Genomic DNA, 27,171 nt, shown 5'->3' on the forward strand with positions numbered 1-27,171 from the left:
AAAAAGCAGGTATTTTCATAGGAAGTCACTGTTTTCTTATTATCCCATTGGCTATTTTATGTTGTTCATTCACTATCTCGGGATTCAAAAATCCACAACAGGAATTATTATAAAAATCTTCCAAAGTATTTTCTTTAAAAAAACGTAAGAATTAACTGTTTCCTGATACAACAGCATCAGCAACAAGTGAATTTACAAAATCTTAGCTGGAAGCACTTAGCTGAAAAGAAGATTCAGCTAGAGTTTATCAGCTATGTAGAACACAGTCATCATCTCCAGAGGAAAAGGAACACATACTACTGCAAATGCCAAATGATTCTTCCCTGTGGCAATCTAGAAGCCCCACAAAAGGGAGAAAACTTTACCTGTAATACCTGTTGATGTAAGTAGATGGTCAGGCAGACGCAGGTGGTGTGCTCTTTTTCCAGGGTAATCACAGTTGATCAGAGGCTGAAGTACCTGGTTAACTCACTCAGTCCAGCTTAAAACCAAGAAGCTTTTACCAACTCTTTTTAAAATTATTCTGCTGTAGAGACAATTAAGGCAAGGTGATTGTGATTCCAGCGTGAGTCAGTTGAATTCACCAGCACAACTTCCAACTCTTACTAAGCAAAAACCACAGTTCTTGACCGTGAAAACTCGGTCACTTCCCATTTCTCAGCTGAAATACATTTTCCACATTTATAAGATTCCTTAAGAAGTAACTGGTATTATCTTGCTCATCCTCCCCTTGATTAGGTGGTCTGTAGTAAGTCATTAATATAAGGTTTTCTTTCTTGGCTCAGCCCCTGATTTGATTTTCACCTGCAAGCTATCAACCTAGCTGTCTCTGACAAGTGTACTTAAGAAAAACTGTGAAGAGCATGTGAGCAAAACTAGTATTTCTTAAAAGAGAAACACATAGAAAATGTAATAAGAATCATACCCATCAAGCCCTTAAATACTTTCAGAAGACAAATCTCCTGTCCTCAGTTTTAAATGCAGAACTGGTACATTCACTTCAATGTAAAAGCCATAAAAAGAACAGTGCTTGTCTACCACTGTTCTGCATTACATATTTTCCACCTGCATCATTCAGTACTTTTCTCTGGGCTTTTTGCAAAGTGAGGTGAATCCCATCCCATAGCACAGCAGCATCTGACTTTATTTTATAAATTCACATTCGTAAGCTGTGCCTACCTTGACTATTGATGTTTCTAAAATACATAGACACAAATTCCTTCAACAAAGGTCTGGGTGAATTACAAGCTGAAGTGTAAGTAAAAAATATCTAAATCAAACTCTTCAAAGGAGCCTTCCTTCCTCTTACACAGAAAGATGAAACTTACGGTATCTTCAGCATAGTTTCATCATCTCATGATGATCAAACTATAGGAAAGAGTAACAAAATCCCACAATGCATCTTTATTGTTAAACATAAAAAACATTTATTTCCTTGAAAAAAAATTGTTTACCAAAATAAGATACTCTGTATAGAATTTCTGGGAGACAAAAAGCCATTAAAATCCTCAAGAAGGGAAAGGAAATTGAAACCATGAATGGCAAAATGGGAAGCAAGTAATGACTACTTAGTCTTGAAAGTATGTGGGCATCAGCCAGTAGCAAGTTGAAAGCAAAAGGTGACATCTCTCAGTGTGTAGTTTTTAAATGTGGAGTTCTTTTTAAGATGATGCAAACTGTAGAAGTTCATGAAAGAAGATTCATAAGTAAGAGATAAAGGTACAGAAGGAATCTGTTTCCTCAAACACCAGCACACCTTTGATAAAAACAGGTGAATTACTCAGAGTCTGGAAGATTATTCTCCAGATGCTTGAATGGTTTGGATAGGCCTCCTGAATCCTCTGGAATCAGCCACTGCGATTTGAGACACTGAGCTAGGTAATTCCTCACTCTTCCCCATGTGAGGAAGCAATGTCCATGTTGTATTGTACATCCCTTGAGTTTTCATCAGAGCACATAACCTGGAATGAGTTTTCAGTGTCAGGTGTACTACTCCCTCCCGAGGAAGACAGCTTCCAGCTATCCACTTTCAGTATCCTGTCTTGAACCTCATGGCTTTTGTACACTGCAGCCTCTCTGTATACCCTCAGCCTTGGAAACTGCTCATGTATTTGACTTATTGATCACTTTCTTCAACTTCCTCCTCTGCAGAGCCAAGTTTAGGGTTTTGAGGAGAGTGTCCTTGTTGTTCAGAACACTGTAGCGATTCACTTCCACTAACCTGCTGAAATCATACGGCTCAAAGGTGAAGTTTAGTGTACGGTAAGGGGAATCTTTCGACTCAATGACAAAGTCACCAAAGGATTTCTCTTCTTCTGACTCACGTTCAACTCCTGCAGCAAGAAAGAAAAAAAAGCCAACAAAATCACAAAAAACCCTCTGCAGTGGTAGAATCATTTTAGTTGAATTCTGTTAGGAGGATATTAGAGATAATTCTGTTGAAACTTAACTTTATCCCCAAAGCTCCTCCTCAGAGATACCAGCTCCTTCCAAAATACTTGGAAGCTGAAGGGCCAAGTATTATTACCCTATTTCCACTAGACTCCAAAATACAGTACTAAAAGGCATTCTCATTGTGATAAACTGTTAAGTTCATCTTTGATTATTATGCTCAAAATAAGGAATATAAAGCTCAATTCTACCTGGAAGTGCTGCTTTACACTAAAATGAAAGACCAACCTCAAGTTCAACTGTCTCTAGGAGTACCTTGCCTCTCAAATTTAAATACCAGTATTAAAAGATTAACATTAAAGTAGTTTATTATGAACACTTTTGTGGGGGGAGGGAGGTTATGAGCCTCTTCTCTCATCCTGCCCTTCAAAAAACTAGTGGGCACTGATTCTGCCTTAAATGTAAAGGTAAATTTAACAATTACAGAGTAATATTAAGAAGAATGAAAAGAGGAACATCAGCTTCACTGAATTTTCCCCATCAGCACACTCAAAGAATTGTTATAAGAGTGATTTAAGATGCAGCTTTCTTACCTGGAGCTTTGTATTTCTGGAAAGTGTCATTCACTAAAGGGAAATGGAGTACAATTGGAGCCTTTGGATTATTTTCATCCACAAACATGTAACATTCTTTTGGCTTCTCTTCATCTTCCTGACTGAATTTGATTTTTGGAAAAGGAATTTCCCGCTCCTCACAGTATTTCTGAGTCAGCTCTAAAACCTGTCAGCAGAGAAAAAAGATAACTGCAATAAAACACCAGCAACACTTCTAAGATCATCTAACTACAATCCTCAAAGGGAAAGAGACTTCCATTTAAAAAAAAAAAAAAAAAAAAAAAAAGAAGAAAATAAGTGACAAACTCAGCTTCAAATCAGCAGAAACAATTTCTCTGGCTGGTAATGTAGAAGAATGAAGAGAAGAACTGCAAGAAACAGCAACAGATTGCAGCTGAAATTTTTTTATGCTTTCCTACCCTAAATCTATTGACCTTGACTTTTCTGCACTTAATAATGAACACTTGTATTCACAGAAAATACCCTGTTTGCATGAAGAAAATCACCAATAGCCACCCTTTGTTTAGAAGCACATATTCAAGTAACAATGATTTTATGGGCCAAGCAAAGAGTCTTATTTTACTTAATCCGTTTAGGCTTCTGAAAGTTTTTTAATCTTCTCACAGTTGTCTACTTTCTTTTTTCTCATGACCTTCACAGGACAAAGCATAGCAAAATAACGCTTGAAATGACTTTTCATAGGAAGACAGGAGGAGAGAGGCAGGGCTGCTCAGCCTGGAGAAGAGAAGGCACTGGGGAGACCTTACAACGCCTTCCAGTACTAAGGAAGGCTTACAGGAGCTGGAGAGTGACTCTTCACAAGGGCATGTACTGACAGGACAAGGGGGAAATGGCCTTAAGCTGAAGGAGGGTAGGTTTAGATTAGATATTAGGAAGAAATTCTTCACTGTGAAGACAGTGAGATACTGGCACTGGCTGCTCAGAGACGTTGTGAACTCCCATTCCTGAAAGTGTTCAAAGCCAGGCTGGATAGGGTTTTAAGCAAACTGGTCTACTGGAAGCTGTCCCTGTCGATGGCAAGAGGGTTGAAATGAGATCCTTAATGTCCCTTCCAACCCAAACCGTTCTGTGATTCCATGAAAGATGTAAGCATTTATTTTCATTCATTTGTCCATTAGTGTTTGTATTCAGCTCCAACTGATCTGCTGCCACTGAGCATGATTCTGTGCTTTTATGTTTGTTTAATAATGCTCAGCTACATCTCTCACCTCAAATGGAGCTTCCCAGGAAAAATTGAATGACAAAATAACATCCACATCCCTTTCTGGCTGAAGTACCAAAGGAAAGGGAGAGTTGATGGAAAAGCCACCATCCACTAAATACAAGCTCTCTTCCATGGGAGTCAGCTGGTTGGGAAATGCATCCAGGTGAGTACCTGTAAGACACTCCAAGTAACACAAGTAACTATATTGATTTGTTACACATGCCTTGGCAGAAGAAATACACAAAACTCATATCAGTGTTATAAGAAGAAAAAAGACATTCCAACATGCACCTTCATCTGAGACAGACCTTTATAGTCCAATGATGAGCTTGCCTTATGCGACAAAACAAATACAAAATCTGTGGATCAAAATTTTTTGCTACAGTGTAAGCAGGGATATATTCCCTGGCTTCAGCAGAACAAAGTCAAGCTCATGTATGTTCCGTGACATTGGGATACTATACAGTGCTATATATATATTTTGTGATAGTCAGATACACACAAACTCCTTTACCTCTCCAAGTCACAAATTCCTTGATGTTAACATAATCTTTATGAAGATACAATCCCTTCATGAAGTTGAAGGTTTCTCCACATGTGACCCGGGACTTAAAGAAATCCTGAAAAATTTGTAACAAGGGGCCCCCAGGTATAACCAAGCGAGTCTTCAGTCGTGCTGGGTCTCGGAAATGGAATCTTCGGCAGTCATCTGCAGAAGTCACAGAAGGATGCAGAATATAAACAAAATGCCACCTCCAACATTTCAGTCAGGCCTTTTTCTACAGTATTTAACCATTTGTCCTAAGGCTGAATTTACCCTCTAATAAGGCTATTGCAATGAAATTTAAATGAGATGCGTATTCCATAACTGGGTGATTTACTAGCCTTGTTTAATGGGAAAAGGCTTACTTATAAAGCACTGCCCACATTAATTTCAAACCCACGCAAAGAAACCCTTGTTACCAAGTGACAACCACTTCTGTCACGTAAGACATCAGTCAACCACACACAGTAGCATTTTTAACTACAAAAAACAAAAAGGGTGGGGTGTGTTGGGAGAACCAGGGCTGGAAAGGCAGAGGAAAAAAAAAAAGTCTCTTCTGCCACTAGTCACTATAAGGCAATAACTATGCATATTAACAGATTGTAGCCTCTAAAACATTTACTTTTCACTGTAATGAACTAATGGAGATCAATAGATAAGCATACAACCAGCTTATCCAGTATTACAAAAGGCAGACCATGGGGGAAATTGAAAGACTCCTTTTCCATCTCCTGCTTAGCAATCCAGTTTCTACTCTTCCTCTTCTCAGGATTATGATGCCTGCACTTTAACATGTGTTTAAGGCAGCTCTCAGAGCTAGCCCAAATTTATAGTCAGATACGAATTCTTTTTAAAAGATGAGGAAGTGTACTAAAGAAACAACTTCTCTCTTTGCTATAAGAGTGATCAAAGGGAGTAACACAGAATAAAAGAGATCTGTCCAAATCCACCCTTTGTGGTAATCTTGGAAACTACATACAACATATTTTTGCATCATATTATTTGTGATTACTAAAAAATCAGTGATTTTTTGAAAAATCCAAATATTTTTATGTATCCTTATATTATGTGTTCTTACCTACAACTTTGATAACATCTTTGAAAGAATCCAGAAAGCTCAGTCCTATACCAACCACCTTCAGGCAGATATCATCCAAGCTTGCAGCAAAGGCACTGCCCCACATTCCTGCAGGAGAAATGCAGAAGAATTTAACACTCTCAAGGTTTTTCACAGTGTAACCAAAAGATCAGTAATTCACCTGACATTTTTCATGGCAGAGGGCTGTCACTTGATCCCTACTACTCTAACAGTTTGAGTTAAAACCTTGGCATTAATCATGTGACTAATTATGATGTTACAATATAATGCAGAAATTTTTCCAAGAGAAAAACATGGAAAAGACAGTAAGAGAACAGGAAGACCAACAGTGGACATTTTTGACAGGTGGCTATAATAGAGTCATCTTGCAGATTCAGGACATCAGACTGTAACACTGTGAGCCAACTATGAACCTAAAGCTCTGGAGGAAGATTTGACATATTTCACTTCTTCTGGTTCTTCTGGAAGGGAGAAAAGGCGTGGACTTGAGTTCCTAAGTCCCCAAAGCAGCAAAGTTCCTTTCCATTTCCTTATATGATAATTTAATTATTATCATAAGATCATACCTTGTAGAAAACAAATCCTGGGCTCTGGATGTTTCTGGACAAGCCGTCCCATGAAGAACTCGCTGTCAAAATCCTCTGTTCGAACAAAAGCTCCGTATTTGCGAAATCCAACTTCATAGGGAGTGAACTCACACCACTCTAAGAACAAGCCAATAGGATATTTACTCATCTCAGAGTAAACATGAGTGAAAATATTTATCTGATATCTGTTCACAGAGGGAAGACAGAAGGGACTCTCCTCTCTTTTCACAATCACTATGGATTTCTCTGCCCCCTTCTTTAGTTTCTATGTACATATGATTCATCTTGTGAAGGCTTTCATTCTGTCTTGCTCCATCTTGACTTCGTTACTATGGAAATAACCTATCTATTTTACTTTTACTTTAAACCATTTTGATAGTTCCTTTTTCCATCCAAAATGGAAGCTACATTATTTTTCTCAGCTTTTCTTTGCACTATGAACCATCTCCCAGAAACTATTACACTACTGACTTAACTCCGTTGACCCACTGCATCAGACTTCACTGTCTGCTTATCAAAGTGCCCCCTCTCATGCTTGAAAGATTTCCACAAAGAACAGTCTTCTAGTCCAACTCCTGGGCCTGCACTGATCAATTCACAGACAAAACACAGAATGCATCTGTAAGCATTATCCAAATTCCAAATGCTTCTTGAACTCTGGCAAGCTGGGTCAAATTGAATTCACTACCATACACACACAATCCTCCATAATAAAACAAACAAGTCCCCTAGTGGTACATAGATGGACACAAGCATTTGTGTTCCTGTCTCACTCATCTGTCTCCACTTGTTGCATCCTATTTCAAGTTTCAGTGAAGGACTGTCTTCATACTTTTACTCTAAGAACTCGGGCCACTAAAACATATTACAAGGTAGCCAACCCATCATTTTATATGAATCCTACACAAATTTTTTATCTGAGACTATAGAAGAAAGTGAAGAAACCAAAGACTCTAATTCTTTGATTCAGACAGACATATTTATTACAGGAACCTCCTCAGCTCCTGAAAATTTCAGGCAGTTTATAGCAAAACCTGTGGAATGTCCAACAGTTCTGAATCTCATTCCTCATTTTAGCCATGATGAAGATATTTGCTACCAGGATGATAATTCTTTGTCAATCAGTTTCCTCTTGCACTACCAACTGCTGCTTGAGCTGTATTTCCTGGTATCAGCTGCTCACTACCCAAGCAACTGGACAGATGAAATAAATTTATAGACTTTAGCAAACAAAAAGAGATTTCCATGTTCATACCTGCAAAGTCACCACTGCTTATATTGGGTCTCACATTGACAGCTGCATAGATAGGATAAGGATTCTGGGCCCATTTCACAGCTTCTTGCTGATCTGACAGCTTTGATGGATCTTCCTGGTCACAAGCAAGGAAGGAGGAGCCCACTTAGGTAAATTCTGTACCCATAGTTTGATAATTGGTAGCTGTTGCTTAGTACTTCTGATTAACAACACTATTAATTCAAAGTCACTTTTCCTCTCCACTGTCCAGGTATATGGCTGTGTTTGTCCAAAGTATTTCTGTAGCTGTATATTTAGAATGTCTAATGTTATTAATAAACTAGCTATCCCTCTGATTTTCAATCTCAATTACACAGAAAATACTGCACAGTAACGCCACTCTGCAAAGCCAACAACATTTTGTCAGGCTTAAGCTGCCCAGTACAAAAGCTATTCTTTTAGTACAGTCATTCCAAATAAACACTGCATTTTTCTGTAACACTGATCCATATGAATTAATGGAGAAGATACAATGTTTATTCCACAGCACCACCTAGACAAAGGTGGAGAATAATTGGTTTCTGGACTCTAAACACATGGGTCAGTAGTGCCCCACTTGAAAAACAAACAGCAGTAGACATCCAAATATGAATTCTTTTACCTTCTGTTGTAGGAAATATTCCACAATAAGGCCCCACAAATCTGTAAAGGAAACCTTCCGTCCAGTGATCTCCATTGCATTCAACTCCTGGAAATAGTATTTCAGTCGTTCTGGGGAAAATGCCCCTGCTTTGCTGCTGGACACAGTATCCTGAGCTCTTCTGATTGCATCTTGGAGGTCTTTCTGTGACCAGTCAGGGTCTTGATACAGTGTTGATAAACACCTGAAAATGCTTTTCTTAATGTCATCAGTAATAAAGACCCTAGTGTAAACAATAGTTTTAGCTAGTTATAATTAGTGTTGCAGCACTTGAGAAGACTAGCTAAAAGAAGAGTGAAAATAAATAAAAGATCTCTGAACTCTAAATTGTGCTGAAAACCCTGACACCTATAGGACATCTTCCTTGCTAACCTGCCTTCCAAAGATGTTCCAAGCATCCTATGCCAACACCCATGAACCAGCTCATACACCTATGTTAACTCCAGAGCAAAACAACCATGATAAGCTGGCTGATGGCAAGGGTGCAGCATGCAGCATTAGAGGCCATGGCCTTCACCAGAAGACAGGTCTGATTAAAGGAGAAGCTAGTTTGGACCACTGACTCTCCTTACAAACAGATGCCTACATTTGTTTGGAAGGGTCTCTGAATCAAAAGGGGCGGGAGAACTAAGTACAGAGGAGTTAATTTAACACACAGAGCTTGGAAGGAAGGATTACGCTGTCAGGTTGCACAACTCCTCTGTGAAATGTTTCACAAAAACAAGGGATGACTTCATCACAAACTCCAAGAACTCAGCCACTGAAACACTCTAGCCACATCTAGTATTTCAGCACGTTGCTCCAGTCCACCAAAGGGCAAGACAGTGCTATACCCCTCTTCAGCCTCTATGCCATTTTGCAAGGTGATGACATGGTGGCCTGCCTGGACATGTTTCCCATGACTTGCACCACCTCAGTTATTTTCTTGGCAAGAGTAGGGGAATGAGGAAGGTTTTTTAGTCAGTGCTCTGAGGTATGACACAGCAGTTTTATTCATATAATACATTCTAATATTCAGCTGTCAGACTTGCACAAGCAGCAGATGCATAATTTTAGCTGGTAGTTGTATGGGTTGGACATGACATCGGATCTCTCAGACTGCGCAGGATCCTCAACAGAACTCACAGGTAAAAACTAGTAAAATACTTGATTTGCTGTCTGCCTACACATGGCACAAATGTAACACAGGCCTATTTTGCATGAACACTACCATTTCACCTCAAAGTTACTGAATCAAAACTGCATGTAGCTTACCAAGTGGAGCCAGAAATCCCACAAAGGTATATTGCAGCATCCAGAAGACCCAGCTGCTGCAGCCCAGCAAGGCTGCCATAGAACGATGTCAGTGCTCTCATCCCACCTCCAGAGCCCAGTACTGCTACAACTGGAACCTGCAGACAGAAAACTCGGGAGTCACAAACTCAGGCTTTTGACTGCCAATAAATTACAGAACTAATCCCATCTCAGCCTCATTTGAATAAAAAGCAGAGATATAAAGCTCTATTTCTATCTACATTACAAGTAATTTTGGGTTTGATTTCAAGCTGAACTTGTTTCTTTATTTTGTAATTGAAATATATTGCTTACTATAAAGCATAGCGCAGTCACCTTAGGAACAGTCTCTTATTGAAATTGTTATGTATAATAGCACTCATTTACTTTCTAATAATTTAGAGGCAATTATTCTTGTAACAGCAGCCAAATACTACTGAGCAAGGCATCAGGATATGTAGAGGTAAGTCTCCTCAAATAAGCAATTAAGAATCCATTCCTGTGGTGTGAACTTCATTTTAAACATTCTGAAACAAAATTTCCCATCACAATTCCAAGCCCAAAGTCCAAGATACAAGAGTTCCAGTAAAGTACACACATTCTGAAATTTCAACATTTTGAGTTCCAAAACACACACACCACCCTCAAAATTTAAGAAATATAACAACATATAGACTTCAGAACTGAAAAGTACCAGAGATCTGTCTCCCACTATATTCACTATAGTAAATGTAAACCATGTTTCTTGTTGGTTACAAGCAAGGATTCCTACACTGCCTAATTATCAACCAAGCCTAAAGGATTTTACCAATCTCAGCACAGGATTGCGCTCAATACCTCATCTTTTGGAGGGGATTCTTTTAAGTGAAGAGTCTTCCTCAGTGCCTCAGAAACTACTTTCTTCCTTTTGTCCAAAAATTCTCTCTCCTCTTTACAGAGATCAAAACCCAGACGTATATCAAGATCCCAAGTGCTGAAATAGAAGTTAAGAAAAAAAACATGAAATTTTGGAGGATTTGTAATCAGTATGGAAAAGCAATTTTTTTGAACACACAATCTAGGTGTAGATTTGAACTGGATCAAGTGAAATTTTAGTGTATACATCCGCTATTTTGTACAATACCTTTTGGAATAAAAAATTAAATTCTCCATATTGTATTTCTCCTTTAATGTTTAAATTCAAAGCTGAGTACTGTCAAACAGTACTCAGATTACTCTTTAGGAATTTCACAAAGGAAGAAAGATTCTTAGTAGGTGAAGAAGATTGTATGAGGAGCAACAGACATCACTATATTAACATGAACATGAAATGAGGGGAAGAGGGATTTTAAAACAGAAGATTCTGAACTTAAGAGACAGAAGGAGGCAACTGAATACCAATTAAGTTGTTATAAGTTTGTAAAACAGGAACAGGATCTTCAGATGATGACTGGATACCAAATGACCCTATCAGCTTCCTGATTTTCAAAGGAATTTGGCATTCCCACTCACCTCTCTTCAGTTTTCAAACTCATATCCAAACTTTTTCCCTGTGAAAAGAGAGAACACATCTTGCAACTGATGAGCAAATAGACAGGTGGAACTACAAACCAGAAGTTATGACATCAACAGAGTCACCATTTACTATCCAGAACAGCTCCTCATCCACAAAACAAAATCTCTGGAACACCTTTCCTTACACCTATTTCAGACAATTTTTATCAGTCTCTGCACAAAGCAAAAACATACTCAGAGGACAGGGTGAAAGAAATTATTTCTTCTGCAAGGGTCTTGCTTTTTCCCTCCTCTGATATTTTTCTTTCACATCCTGACAAGACTTTTTTCTTCAGAAAGTGATGAACTTTACACTTTATTTTGCAAGACCCAACCATAAAAACATGTTTGGAAGAATTGCACTGAGTAATCTCATCATTCTAGACATCCAGGAAAACAGCACTCTTGAGAGTCACATGTTGCCTAACTTTCCAAACACCTAGAAGCAACGGAGGAAAAGGTTCTATCATGCATGATAAAGCAAGAGCAAAATATTGACATTACCTCTCCCAAAGAAATGATTCTATCAACTTTTTCTCCAATAGGAAGGGAATTAACTGGTACAGTCCCCAGTCCCAGAACTGTAGAATGCTTTTCAATATCAGGGTTCACGCCATCCTAATAAAAAACAATCTTATTTGAGATTCACAGAAAAAAGTTTAAAAAAATATAAGACTTTCATACATTGAAACAGTAAACAATTCTTAATATCACTATAGCTAAATATTTACCAAAACTCCAGGGTTTTTTGAGGGCATCCTGCTTTCTGCTTGACAGGTCTTTGCAGGGGTATTTCTTTCATTAAAATAGTTTCTTTCTTTCTTTCTTCTTATTGTTTGGTTTAGTTTTAAGGGGTTTTTGTTTGCTGCTATTGGGTGTTTTTGATATACCTGTCTGCCACAATTAAAAAATCTTCAAGTACAAAATTTCTCCCACAAATAGCTCTGGCATGTATCAGAAATTTCACAAACAAACTTGCATTCCATCTTCCAAGCAAAGTTTGGGAAAAGTACCAAAAAAGGCAACAGCATTAGATATGCATAAAAAATACCACAAAATAAGAAATAAGATAATCACCTTAGGGACATGTGGCAGCATGTAATTTTAAAAAAACTTCAACAACAGAGCAGATTAAAGCTTGCCAGAAAATATCTGAGTTTTCTGCCATGTAGCAAATGGCAAGATCCTTTAGGAATCTGCACACAGCTCTGTACTAAATGTAAAGAGGCATACTAAAAACCCCTCATATCAGAGGGGCACACAAGCCTACAGAGAGGCCACACACCAACCACAGGGCTCAGTCCTCAGGAGGAGACTGCATCTTAGAGAGAAAATAGTCTGTCACCTTTCTCACACCACGGTGTGACCTGTGAACTACCCACAGACTTCAGAGGTGTCTTCTGACCAATAACTGCTGACCTGAGTCCCATGTCACAGCTAGCTACCAGAGTTGTTTGGCTGAGGTTTATCACCTGGGGCAATCTCCAAGGTTGACCTCTACGGGGTTTTTGCTTGCCTGGCTCTGAGTTTTTGACCACCCAGGTCCAGGTCTCTCTCTTCAGCTCATGCTTGCTGCATAACAAACCCTCTGGCAAAGCTGCTTTTCCAAATCCTTCTTTGTGTCCTCTTCTCCACAGCTGCCTCTAGAGTAGTCAAGATCACCATATGCAATCATGCTACCCAACTACTTGTGGGGATAAAAAGCATCACAGAATAAAGAGTTTCCTTGCTGTTATTTTTGGAGAATGAATATTCAGTCACTACATGGGTACCTGGAGAAACTCCAAAGTAAAGACAAAGATAAATAAACCTCTGCAAGAGGCAACTGATCTACAAGTTTCTAAGAGAAAAGAGTTCCTATAGAGTATCTCAAAAGATGAAAGTAAAAAGCATGTGCAGAGTAACATTTTCTTACTCCCCAAGTTTGAATAGATGTTAAATCTTTGGGAGTATATACTCTTAAGGTAATTTCATTTCCTTACACAATGTCAAAGATCCAATGCACAATTTGACATTTTTAAAACAAAAACAAATAAACAAACAAAAACAAAGTAGTGTGTGAAAAGCAGCCATAGAGAAAAACTTATCCCTCTGTAAGCTTTGTGGAATCAGCATGGATGCTTACCTGTAGGACAGATATGGTTTGCTCCAGCTCCACTTGCAGTTCTGGACACATTTCTTTATCCACGTGAAAGACAAAGGAGGTTCCATAATCCGTCTCATTGTCTGGTGTCCAAGGAATAGACAACTGCTTTTGATATGCCCCTGGGACAGACACCTTGATCTCACAGCGTCCTGTGCATTAGAAAAAGAAGTTTAGATCACAAGGACTATTTTTTGAAAATCAAGTACTTATTAAGTGTAGCTGAGACCATGAAAATACAAGCAAAAACTATATTGTGTGGTACCAATATTATTAATTATTGAAAATACAATCAAAATTTACTTTAAAAGTCAATTTTGTAGTCAATAAATTAAAATGTACTGTATAGACAGAGAGTCAAGTCTCCCCTCTCTCTCAAGGAGCAAGCATGCTGAGGAGTAGTCCTGACTTAATCTCTTCAGGCAGCCCTACCTTGCTGTTTCTCATTTGTGTTTTCCTCTTTGTTGACAGTGCCTTGCAGACACAAGCAAGGATGAACCTGTGAAAAAAAGAAACCAGCTCTGGTCATACAATTTTTAGTACACTTCTTTGTTGAAGTTTAATTCACCTACTATATTAGTTGCAAATTTACAGCTGCAAGCTGTCCAAAAAAATTTGGCATTTTTTTGTTATTTCAAATAAAGACCAAGTTTTGTTTCAGTAGGACAGGATTATTAGCTCTTGTTTCAGAACTTTTCAGAATTTTTCAAATGTACATATGAGTAGCTATGCAGAACCTGCTCTGATTCAAGCAATAACTTCATAAATTTCTGTCCCAGCTGGTCTATGTCCTCATGAAATTTAGTCTCTCATACCATTCAGCCATCAGCTTACCCTCTAGGACAGCAGATGAGAAATTTATTTGGACACAACTGTCCTAAAAGAAACTAGTCCACTGCTTGAATTAAGGCTGACTTGCTAAGGGAAACTGGAACAAAAAAGGTTCCTTCCTATGAAATAGTTTTTACAATTGTGCTGTTAAATGCCACCAATTTTTCAGGGAAAAAAAAAAGTTAAAACTGTACATTTTAATCATTATCTCCTCACAAAAAACATTACTCCAGTCCCTTTCCTTTCAAGGAAGAAAATACTTGTTTGTAATATATAGCACATTGATTTGCTTAGATTGGTTAACCCAAAAGAACAGGGAGCAATCCCCTACTTAATAATGGCACTGATAAAAGCTTAGAAATAATGCGTTAAAACAAGAGGGACTCTTCCTGGACAGCATCTAGTCTAGAAAACACAGTACAGTCTTCAAGACTAACTTGACTGCTAAAGGTATTTTTTACTGTTTTCATAGCAACCTTACAGGGAAAAAACAAACACCACAAAACAAAAAACTGCAGCTTTCTGTAAGCTGGCATCAAGTTTAAAAATTGAGGAAGAGTTTTAAGTCAACAAATAGAAAAATAGATGCATTATCTTGGAAAGGAATAGGAGCTGTTTGGAAGTAGGATTGTAATACTCCAAGATTCTTCTCCCCTCGCTACTAAAAACTTATCTTCAGGAGTAAATCACAACACACATGATTCTGTACTTCCACATACTGTGCTTCCATGTACTCACCACAAGGACTCCGTTGGTCAGTACTTCTGTAGGAGCATCTGAGCTGTGAAAGCAAGAGGTTTAATGTAAGGGACCACTGGTTTTCTTTTTTCTTCATACTGCTTTACAAACTAATTGGCTGAATAAGCAGCAGGGTGAAAAGGTCCTCAGTGTGGGAGATCTAGGGAAACATCAAGTATATCTCCCTTCACAAAATAATGGGGGCTTGGAAAAATTGAAGAAAAAAAATTGTCTGCAAATGTAAGCATGTGCTGTAAGATCTCCCCTCTCAGTTACTTTGATAACCTAGAGAAAAGCTCAACTTAGACTATCAGATAGATAGATCTGTGTATTTTTGCAAGGTTAACAGAAAATTTTCCACTCCTAAATAACTAATCCATAAAGTGTTCACTTACTTCCCATGAAGTCCAGCATAATTTTATTTATTTTTGGTACCCCAAAAATTTTGGTGACTGGAGTATCTAAAGATAATTTCGGTCAGTCATTAGTGAATCAACTAAATCATCAGAGAGAACTATAAAGCATTATCTTTTTTATGAGCAAGACTATCCCCAGACAGAAAAAGCAACTGACAACAAATCTGCAGAGCACAAGTTCATTCAGCTCTTCAGGTAAGACTCACCATTTCTCCAAGAAAAACTCTACATCCAGCTCTTCATTAGCCTTTTAAAATAAAAGTTGGATATTGGTGACCCTTGATTCTGAATATATAACTAAGAGACATTTCTCCAAGAGGTTAAGCTTTTCTCCTGTTACTTCCTGTTAAAATAACTGGGTTTGTTCCTTTTTAAAAGCTCCAGTTAAATTTTGAAATCATTAAATGTAGCCTTTAGCCTTTAAATACTCCTCCTGCACATGTTCTATATGACTAGACATCTACATTTGAAGACACAAGTGCACAGAAGTGAGAGCTGTCTCTCAGATTCATTACTCTGCTAATGAGAGAAAAAAACCTCCTCTGGCTCAAGAACCACTGCAACATCATTTCTGCAAACAGCTTCTACACGAGGCTTTGGGCTTCTTCCCACTTCTTATTTCAGCAGCTTGCACTCTTAGCTCCTTGCTGCCTTTATCCTCTACAGACTTTGTTCCAGCCAAAGTCTTCTCTTCCCACAGCATACAGTAAATATTTGATACCAGACCTAACACAGCTTTTAAAATAACAAGTAGAAGGTGATTTGGGTAATTTTCTTTGCTGAAGTTGAAATTTCCAGTCTCTTAAGTACAGATCAAGATGACTTAAGCATTCAACAAACGGATAGAGTGGGAACAATGGAATTACAAAGGCTCTTTCCATGATCGTAAATGATTTGGAGTGCCTGTGACACTGCCCAGCACCTCCCTGTGAACTGCACACTAGTTAGTCTGCTTCTGACCACACCAACCATACTGAACCCAAATTTCTCAAGAAAACACATCATTAGCTCACCTTTAATCCAGACCTTATGTAGCAATGCATTTATGGCATTACAAAATAGATCAGTCTGGCGATGTGGCTTTTACCCACATAAAAAAGGCTGTTTTTTAAGTCCACAAACAGGTGAACAGGGCTTGAGAGCAGCTGGTCACCAATATCATCCACATGAAGCAGAGGTTAAATGTACCGAACATAACCCAGAGAAGATAAGCTTCTCTTAGGCTTTTGACCTATTAGATATAGAGGTAACCTTGGCAGCAATAAACCTGTTTTTTGCAAACTGATGCTGACAAACTAAATAAGACAGTCCCCACAATGATTACTGACTGCAAATTACTTTCATTTTAAAACCAGTTTATGCTCCTCTAAGTCTCATGAAAAACTAACTCGGTTTAAAGATGTTTTAATCTTCCTGAAAGACAGCAGTAATCCTAAATTTATTTAACTGGAGCATCCCAAAGACTGTGGAAAACACACAAATTAAGTACTAGAGAACTCGGAAACATCTCAGTTGACAGTAAAACCATGCTGTCATCACCAGTTGACTGATTTTTCCCTTCTGGCTTCTCCAACACAGATACACCAACCAGCAGGTGCTGCCAGATGTGAGAGTGGTGAGCTGCAGGCACTCCCAGCTGAGCCAGGCACTCACCTCGGGGTTCAGCCTGAAGGTGCGCAGCAGGGGCTGACCCGGCCTCATGCCCCCCAGGTCGAAGACAATAGAGGTGAGCTCATCGCTGACAAGGACATCCTTATCATAGAGGGTCAACTCCAGGATGTTCTAAAAGCAAAAATAAACAAACAGCCTAAGACAGAAAGGGGCAGGAACACTGACAAACCTGGGTAGCTGTATATGATAGACACTTGTGCATTAATCAATACTTTTCCCCTTTCCCAATCCTAAGGAAAATTCAGTTTTTTCAGCATGGCTTACAGCATAGTTAAGCAAAAATTTCTTCTAGCTGACACCATTTAGCTAAAGTATTTTCTCAGCTTCCCAACTAGAGGGAGGTCCCAGCTGAACTCCTGCGGCAGTACTCTCCACCAGCTCCAGGCACAGATTAGTCCAAGGAAGCAATAGCAATTTTCCCTCTTTCATGATGATTTAGTCCAGGATGTTATGGGGACCAATCACTACTTGCTCAGCAGTGTCTCAGAGATAGTAAACTCAAGAGAGACTGAAATAGATACAGTGAGGACATACGGCACCCAAATACTTGCCTTGCAGCAACCAAGCTGAGGTCTCATGAGCCTGGAGGGAAAGTAAAAGATCCCACACTCTGAAGTTTAGCTTTCAATTGTCTCACCAGTCAAGTCAATTACCATTCCATATTTGTCACCAACCATTGTGGAAAGGTACTCCAGTGAGGGGGATACTTTCTTGTTAATAGACACCTTATTCCAAAGCCTGGGATGTTATTCAAAGTAATACTGCCCCACTAAAACTGATCTTTCAAAGTACAGTTTCCTTCCCCCTACCATTAGTGTCTACTTTGAGAATGAATGCTGTCAACCTGAAGACTTTGTTAAATACTATACTACATCCTACACAGATAGTAGAGGTACAGCCTCTATACAAGAGTTTGAATTTGGTTTTCTCAATCATCGGAACTGATGGTAAAACTTGACTGAATGAACTATGTGGCAGTGAGTAGAAATTTAGTTCCTGTGAAAGAAGAAGCAGACATCAAATAGAAACTTGCTTAATCAAGGAATTTCCTTGAACTCCACCAGGTAGGGGTGTAACCTCCCTTTTCCGAGATGCATCACAAGGATGGAAAATTCTAGCTGCAACTTACATGAGAGCAGTTATCCACAGCAGTTTGTATCACTGGACACATACAGTACAGCTTTTTGCACCACCGAAGACAACTGACACCTTACATGCAACACTAGTTTTGAGGGTAATAAAGAACCCTTGGTTTTTAATGAACTATCAAAAGCAAGCCAGTACAAAAACACAAGTAGCCCAACCTGCTCCACACAGTGTCTTTACCTTGACAGCGCTATGGATGCGATACTGGAAGGTTTCATTCCATTCTGGGTTCTCAGAGTTGTCAACAACCTGAGTTCGAGAGACACGGGGAGATGCAGTGGGCAGCTTCAGTTCCACGTAGCAGTCTGCCTTGGACACTACAGCAGAGAGTGAGACAGGCACCAGAAAATCTTTATTCAAACATACTCTTTCCCATGAGCTCCTCATTTTCTAGATCTCATTGCATCATAGCAAAGTGCAAATTTAAGACTGGACTTACAAAGCAAAAGTCTTTAATGAAGCAAATGCCTTTAAACAGAAGCAAATGCCTTTAAACAGAAGCAAATTGAATATTAGGTGCCTATATTTCTTTTTTCTGGTTCATCAAAATCATAATTCCCTTAATAAAAAAGGCTAGTATTTGAAATGAAGAAGATCAACTTTTAAATAAAGACTACTGCTGATACCAAGCCTATTGCCTCTTGTCCCATCACTGGGCACCACTGAAAGAGCCTAAACCTACTAAAGTCCAAGTAGGCAACAACCACTACTCCTTAGTAGTGTTTAGTCTGGCCAGGAGGGCCCCTTCAACAATGCAAATATGGGGACCATTCATCACTCCATCTGAATAGACAGGCCACAGAAAAGAACCCTTCACAACATGATTCTAGCCCTCAGTCTCTAAGGAGGCTTTTCTGTTCTCTGAACAGCTCTTTAGCATTCCAAGTATTTCAGTGCTGGATGTCAGATATAAACTTAAGGCAGCCGATCTTACTCAATTTAATCTGAAGTAATTTAATATAAATTAGTTTTAAAGATCAAAATGCCTCAAACAGCCCTGAGATCTTTACACAGGTGTGTAAATGGAAGGGAATATATACCATGCTATCAAAACCAGGAGTAGATAAAAAGCAGTTTATCTTGGAATCAGTCAACCAGCTACTTCTTTTGAAGTCTTCAATGACAAACATATAGCAGGTACATGAAATAAAGCAATACTACAACTGAGAAAATAAACGTTTGAACGCTAGAATTAAAGATTTCTGCTTCCAGGTTCAGGAAGGAGCAAGGGTGAAACTTGCCATAACCAGAAGACTGAAGACAGAGAAAGGAATACAGAATGGGCCAGAGCAGAACAGGTAAAGGAGCAGAGAAGTGAAACATTACCAGGACTTACCTGTTCTTGTTCTGCACAGTAAGAACAGCTGCAGCTGCTTAATCTGCAGACTGGTCTCACATAAAGCTTTTGAAATATATATAATATACTTGACATTATATACATATGTATATAATGCTTTACATGAGAAGCTTTTGCTGAGAAATAAAGGCAATGCAATATGTGTGGGTAAGAGGCTCCCTTAACAATGCCCTATGTGCTAGAGGTATGCACCAAGGAAGCAACATGTTTTCATAATGCCTCGAGTAAATACTTACACACATCGGTACCCTTGATGTTTCTGGCTCGGAGGACTTTTACTGTTAGGTTGTAGTAAGGGTGCTTTTCCCACTGAAAAGAGAGAAACAAACTCAGCATTTAGCTCAACTGCAATGCCTGTTCTGTAACCACACTAGTATTAGACCAGAGAAATGGATCAGAACCAGCCAGCCCGAAATAATCTGTTAACGAAACAGTTTGGGATCACACACAGCACTTTCAGTGTCCTAGAAGGTGACTAAAGGAGCCTAGAAGGAAACTCAATTCCCTTTAGGCAGTGCAATGAGAGGTGTCTTATGGTAGCTCCTCATGGACTTCAGAAAATAAGTCCCTTATTTAGGGATTCCTCTAATTATAGATCACTTTTTAATTGCTTTGTTAGTACATTCTTGCTGAGGGAGAAAAAGATGCTAAAGCTGCTCAAACACACTCACGACAGTTAGTTTAACAGTACTGCCAAGGGCACATGAATCCTTGAGTAAAAGCAGACATGGCAAGAATCTTAAGAGCAAGTTCTAAAGACATAAAAGGCACACACTGTTTACAACAAAAAAAACACACAAAAACAAAACACCTGCTTGCCAAAACACTTCATGGCAGTTTGGGCTAGAAAAGACAGAACTTAAATTCACTTTTATTCTGGACACTTAACTGATATCAGCATTCTATTTGTGCATGTCACTTAACCAGCACAGATAAAATTGTAATCCTTACTCCTGAAAGCTTCTGGGAGACTATTTTTGGAAAGTAATATTAGTATCTAAATGCCAGGATGTGAAGTGGAAAAAAAAAAGTCTGACTAGATCCCAGAATATCATGAAGGAGAACGGGGGGGAGGGCAGGGGACAAGAGAGAACAGCTTGAGGTGACTTAATACAGAGACTGCACAGAAGTAATTGTGTAAGGCTTGGGAACACAATAGGATTCTCCCGCATTTTCACCAGTTATGCCACAATTCTGGCCAGCTAAGAACCTTTCCTATTCTTAAATCACATTTTCAAAATGCTTTACACAAATGGTCATTACTTCACATTCACAATTTTCAGCGTGGTTGGCTTGAGACCACAGTTTAATTTTAGACATGCTAAGTATTCACTTACAATTAAATTCAACAGGATCTTCACTTACAACAAAATACTGCAGATTGACAAATGAGGCACTGGAAGAGGCTGCCCAGAGAAGATGTGAACATTTCTGGAAGTGTTCATGGCCAGGCAGGAGCTTTGAGAAACCTGGTCCAGTGGAAGGTGTCTCTGCCCATGACAGGAGGGTTAGAACAAGATGACCTTTAAGGTCCCTTCCAACCCAAACCATTCTTTATTTCTATGATTCTTGAAATATAAAAAAAACATAGGGCCTACATATCACTGACTGGAGTCTCATAGAAACCAGTGAATTCTGAGCAGATAAGGAACAATCTAGATTGTTCCTTATCTGATAAATGGAATTATATTATGTTTGTTAAGCAGTCACATGCTTGGTGAGTTTTCCTTTCATCTCTTGAAGATACTTGCCAGCTTTTGCAAAACAGGGTTTGAACAACACAATAAAACCAAGGCATACACAATATACTGAAAATTTTTGTATTAAGCAAGCACCATCCATCCTGACCAACAAGCAAAGAGCAAAAACTAATGAGTCACCTAAGATTTCTCACATGCAGGTACTAAATTACATTTGTGCAAATAAACTCCAGTTATACTGTTACTAATCTGAAACGCGCTTATTTGCAGAAATGACATGTACTTATTCCTTTGTTTCTGTGAACAAGACATGCCTTCTCAGTGAATTCCACCATGACTTCCACCCTTCAGATGCTAGTTTCTTTCCTCTTTAAACCCTTCCTAACCATCTTTCTCTTGTTCAAGCCCTGACACTAGTTTCTCAGGCAAAGGCTGACCACCTTCATCAAGTTGGGGAATAGATTACAGAGAGAAATTCAAGATTGTGTATGTTACTCTCACCAACTTCCTAAAGTTCCTGCAACTCTTCTATTAGTTGAGACATAAAGCTACATAATCACACCCCCATGGCTGTGAAAGCAATCTTCACTCACAGAGCATGGCTGTCACCCGGAAGATCCTCACAAAAATAGCCTATCCTTCTTTTAGTGCACACCATTTGTCAGAAATTTACTTACATGCTCAACAGAAAGTCCCTTCCAAAGGTCTCTAACACCTTTGATTTGCAGCCAGTCATTACACAGCTGAGGATACATTTTCCACACCCAGATCATAATTTAAGGGCATATAACTCAAGAGAAATTTCACTGTGCTCCCAAGACTGTGTGATCAGTTGTGCCAGAACTTCCTCATATGCCTTTTGTACTTATCTTGTAGCAAAGGCACAGCAAGGTCATAGCTAGGTGAGCTTGCAGAGCAACGAAGCATGGGAGTATCAGATAAGCTCTATCTGAATGATCAGGGAAAAGGCAGGCAAGAAATCCATATGGGAAATGGGCAACAGATACTAATGACAGCTCTGCCTGTATCACTATACATGGCAGCGTACCGATGTATGTGACTGAAGTAAGCAGCTAACTTCTGCTTTGCATTTCAATGGTTTTTCAGAATCACTGCTTTTCCAGAGCTCAGGAGTGCATCTGAAGCAAAGAAAGAAAAGTCCACTTCAAATCCTAAAATGAGGGTAAAAGGCTGAATTTTCCCATACTTAACTTTGTAAACAACTGTCTGCACCTTTCATCTAAACTGAAGATGCTGATGCAGAAGGAAGCAGCTGTAAAACGAGTCATCCCAGCCACAGGACCCAGTAGTCTTTACCTTCATGTAGCCCAGGATACCTCCCTTTATACAGTGGGATGTAAGTGCTGGGATCCACTCCACAGGTCTCAGTGAATGCAGAGGACTCACAATAAGCCCACCAGATTCATTACAAAAATGCTGTCATAGCCAATAGAAACACAACTTCTAAGACATATTTTTTCACAGTTTTGGGAAGATTAGGTAGCTCAAAGAAATGTTCAGTTCACAAATGGAGCAGCTTCTCCCCATCATGCTCCTGCTCCCAAAGAAACATTGCTGCACATCATTCCCTTCCTTGTGGCCAAAGTGTCACAAGTTTGCTTTTAAAACCCAAAGCAAACGCCTGGCTTTCCTGGGCACCCCTTGCACTGTCCTCCTCCCTCAGGAATATGCATCTGCAGCTGTGAAAGGAGACTTACAGAACCATGGTCTTCTGGCAGGCAGGATTTAGTTAGCCAGGACATGAGCAGGGCCAGCATGTCAGTAACAGCAGCAGGGGTAAACATCGGGTTCACTCTCACTTTATTGTTGTTTGCTTTTAGAAGTGAATCTAAGGCTAAAATCTGGAAAATTAAAGTGGTCTGCTCATGCTGAATTTATCTACAAAGCCAAAAGGGTGCTCATGCTGAATTTATCTACAAAGCCAAAAGGGTGATCTGCCGTCCCACCCCTTGCTAAATTGCTATCGATTAGTCAATACAAAAGTCTCTCCCCATAGCCAGCAAAATTTTGTTAAGTAATGTTAATTTGCTTTTTTTTTTTTTTTAATTTAAATAGCAATTAATTTAATCCCAGTTTTTTTTATTTAAATAGTAATTGCCTGAGGGAAAATATATTTAGTGGTTTACAGTTAATGGGAGGCTAACATGAACCTCTTCCAACTAATCTCCTAAGTACTAAACAGTAATATTAAAAAGTCAACAAGTTTATTTTTTTCACACAGCAAGCAGACATACAGAAAGCTATACAAGCAGCAAGTTGTCTTGTGACAATTGTCACCCCAATTTTAAGTTGTATATCGAGGGGATGGTGTGATAGGATATGACAAGGGTGATCAGCTTATAATCAAATCTCCAGTCAAAAGCTCCTTCACAAACATTTAGCTTAATTCAAAACTGAAGTTATTAGCCTCACTATCTTATAAAATGAAATTATTTCACTCCAGTTAAAGGACAAACATGTCAAAACCACGTTATCTGTTGTGGCTGCATTGCACTACGAACAGGAGCTGAAGCTATCATTAGTCTTTGTCTACTTGAGATCATTAATCCCCGTAGGGTAAGATAGAAAGTAGAACAGAAGGCAACTGTAGTCAAGGTTATTTCGCAAGAAAACACATAAGCGTGATTTTGTCTCTACTGATGAAAAGTGCAGTATTCTGGACTCTCCCCAAAAAAAGTGCTTGGCATCAGCTCAATTCTGCTCCCCAAAACCTAAGGAAAGGCAGACCCGCTCTGGATTTCCAAATTTAATAAAAGCCTGGAATTAAAAAAATAAAAGCTAATAAAAGCCTCCATTGACATGACCATTAAGAGAACAGTCTGGGTAGCAATAAACCTTTTCAGCCCTGCGGGAGCGCAGGTTTCCCACACGTGCAGCAGCCGCTCCCGCGCGCCGCAGCTGAGGGGACGCCATCCCACAGCCAGCCCCGCCGTGTGCCTTACCCGCCAGTGACAGAGCCCCGAGTCTCTCCTCTCCTTCCTCTGGAAAAGCACCGCTGCCAGGAAAGGCAGCACTCTGGGCGGAAACGGGCCCCGCAGCACCTCATGGAACATGGGGAAAACGTCCCGCTGTCCTTGCCGACTATGGGACAGGGAGCCCAAGGCGAGTTCCCGGAGGCCCGGCCGCGAAGGGCTGCTCGCTATGGGCTCATCTCGAGTTTTGCGCAGGGCCGGGCCGTGCTCCAGCTGTGAGAAGCGGAGGTGTGGCCCACACTTGCCGAACAAGCCCGCTCAAAACCTCGCTGGCAGGTTTTTCCAATATTGCTACAAGATAAGGGCAGCAAGGCAGCGCCTGGGCAGGAGGAAGCGCCGCTTTGCGATCCAGCCGAGACATCTGAACCCCCAATCCGGATTTTCTTGGAGTGTTCCAGCAACCTGACTACAACTATGGCCATTAAAAATCCTTTTCGGAGCTTCAGCACAACCTTCCAGTATTATTAAATAGAAAAAAATTTCCCTTCTTACAAGCCTCAAGTAACATAAAATTTGTCACTGACTGTAGCAGTTCAGAGCAGTTTCAGGGAAACCGCAGTGGAGACACCACACTTTGGTCTGCCATAAGATGCCTCAGGGAACAGCAATTCCCCACCACATCTCCCCTCTTAGCAGCCTGCAAAACTCTCCCCTTTTTCCTCCTTTCCATGGACAGTCTTAATTCTTCCACCAAAGGGTCTCAAAAAACTTTACAAGAAACAGGACAGATTTTTTTTTAAGGGTCTATCACACCTTAAAAAATAATTAAGTAGTGAACGAAATAGTTTACTAAAAGTGATTAGCTTATTTGCAGCTGCTGACAGTTGTCTTGCTGGAGCTTTTTATCAAAGAGCTGAAATTTATAAACTGGAATTGCAGGCCAAGTACCAAACTTTAGTCTTGCAACAATTAAAGTGGCAGAAAATGTATGAAAGCCAGTAATGCAGCATGCCATTAGCTCCATGCAAACATGAGAATGTGACACATTCTCAGCAAGGTCCCATTCATTAATCATTTCCTGTCATTAGCACCAGTCACCAGACTAGAATTTAAGAAAATTAATAAAAGCACAAGCACTGACATTTCAAACACAAACAAGTCAGCACTAAGTGGTGAATTCACAGAACCAAGAGTCAAAACACAGACAAAAAGCAAACATAATGCTGTTGTGAAACAGCCAGCAACAGCTGTAAAGCCCTCGTGTCCTACTAAATGGTACTGCAGACAGTCGGCTGAAAAAGCTATTTCTTTGCTTTTCTACTCACCACTGCACTGACACTGAAGGACTGCAGCACCACCCCTGCGAAGAAAGGCTGAAAAAGCTAAGACTGGAAAAGAAAAGGCTCCAAGGAGACCTCATAGCAACCTTCCAGCATTTAAAGTGGGCTCTTAAAGAGGGAGAGTGACTTTTTACACTACCAGATAGCGATAAGACATAGGGAAATGATTTTAAAGAGGGTAGACTTAGATTAGATATTAGGAAAAAAACTCTTTACTTAGAAGATGGTGAGGCACTGGAACAGATTTCCCAGAGAAGTTGTGGATGCCTCATCTCTAGAAGTGTACAATGCCAGGTTGGGGCCCTGAGGAGGTTGAATCTAGAATATCTTTAGGCTTCCTTTCAACCCCAACCATTCTATGACTATCATATTACATTTTATTTATCTTCAAAAAGATTGTAGAACCATTAGTGTGGGTTTTTTTACATTTAATCTAATACAGTTTGACTGTACATTACAGGAAAATCGAAGTGGCCTCACAGTACAGTAATACCATGGAGAAATCACACTTATTCTAGTTTATTACAGGCAGTGTATAAACCCTGTTTTGTCTTGAGTGCCCAACTGAACATAAATTTTGCTTACCTGCCTTCTGACACTCTCTCTCCTCTTCCAATGAAATCTCACTCAGCTTAGGGATCTCATGTTTACAGAATTTCTCTTGAATCCCTCAAGAAAAACTGAAAGCTCTTTAGAACATATGCTTAAGAATTGTTTCATAGTTAACAACAGATCACCCATTAGCAGTGTCTGTGTGTGGTTTTAGCCATCTATAGACACTGTTGTCAGCAAACTTAATATCCAAAGAGAAACTATTTGGTTATTTCCCAGCAGACTAAGAAAACAAGTAAGCACAATGGTATCAAAAGATGAGGCAAAGAAAGCCTCGCACCTGCTAATTTTACTTCTGTTTGGATTAGCATGCCCACAGGGGTAAAGGTAGGTGTAGATCTGCATTCCAGTTTTGTGTTTTTTTGGTGAGAAAGCATTAAATGACATCATCACCAACTATATTATATATTATTTGAAATTTGTGCAGATATCACAAGGAACCCCTTTTGGTCCCATTAGCAGCACTAAGAGGAGAGCTGAGATGCTGTATATAACTAGAAAAGATGAAAATTTGAAAGGATACAATCAAGGATAGGATTTGTTTGTTGGGGATTTTTTTAGTTTTCTCCAGAAACACCAATATTAGTTCAATTTATTCATCAGTGCCTTGGATGAAGGAGCAGATGCCTCCTCAGCAAGTTCACTGATGACACAAAGCTGTAAGGAGTGGCTGATGCCCCAGAGGGCTGTGCAGCCCTTCAGAGGGACCTCAACAGGCTGGAGAGATGGGAAGGGAAGAACTGTCTGAAATCCAGCAGAGGCAAATGCAGGGTCCTGCACTGGGGAGGAACAACCCAGGCACCAGCACAGGCTGGGGATGACCTGCTGGAGGTGTTCCTGCTTGAGCAGGAAGCTTGCACTGAGTGACCCACTCTGGGTCCTCCCAACCTGACCCATTCTGTGAACCTGGAGACAGAAGACTTCCTCTGTGCTAGTGCTTCCCATAGCTATAGAATGGGAAAAATGAGGGTCTGTATTCTACTTCCAACACCAGACTACTCTATGGGAAGTGCAAACCTGTGAATCTAAACATTTCCCAATTTGACCACACAGAGATCAACATCCCCCCCCAGCACAAAATAGCG

General features: G+C 39.7%; 1 protein-coding gene across 5 annotated transcripts; it reads right to left on the minus strand.

Annotated features, from left to right (window-relative positions):
- Positions 1–1,403: 1,403 nt before the first annotated feature.
- On the minus strand, positions 1,404–27,166 carry PLA2G4F (phospholipase A2 group IVF). Of its 5 annotated transcripts, none has more exons than XR_015287649.1 (21): positions 24,165–24,489; positions 19,738–19,810; positions 18,325–18,461; positions 16,981–17,109; positions 15,534–15,574; positions 14,912–14,954; positions 13,775–13,841; positions 13,325–13,494; positions 12,672–12,842; positions 11,704–11,817; positions 11,158–11,195; positions 10,504–10,639; positions 9,649–9,785; positions 8,356–8,578; positions 7,716–7,830; positions 6,440–6,577; positions 5,853–5,960; positions 4,745–4,939; positions 4,235–4,411; positions 2,985–3,171; positions 1,404–2,333 (listed from the first exon to the last, which is right to left on the minus strand). XR_015287649.1 is itself a non-coding variant. In XM_086891779.1 (21 exons), the coding sequence occupies exons 1-21, from the start codon at positions 24,273–24,275 to the stop codon at positions 2,104–2,106; spliced, it is 2,730 nt and encodes a 909-aa protein (XP_086747905.1). In that variant the 5' UTR covers positions 24,276–27,166; the 3' UTR covers positions 1,404–2,103. The 5 variants fall into 5 exon arrangements, 4 of the variants coding, with proteins under 4 accessions (XP_086747905.1, XP_086747907.1, XP_086747908.1 ...); XM_086891779.1 differs by having other exon boundaries at positions 4,235–4,401; positions 24,165–27,166; XM_086891781.1 differs by having other exon boundaries at positions 4,235–4,401; positions 24,058–24,169.
- Positions 27,167–27,171: the final 5 nt, after the last annotated feature.

The sequence above is a fragment of the Cyanistes caeruleus genome, chromosome 6 (genome assembly GCF_971803275.1).
Source record: "Cyanistes caeruleus chromosome 6, bCyaCae1.hap1.1, whole genome shotgun sequence".
In the NCBI taxonomy this organism is placed as follows: domain Eukaryota; kingdom Metazoa; phylum Chordata; class Aves; order Passeriformes; family Paridae; genus Cyanistes; species Cyanistes caeruleus.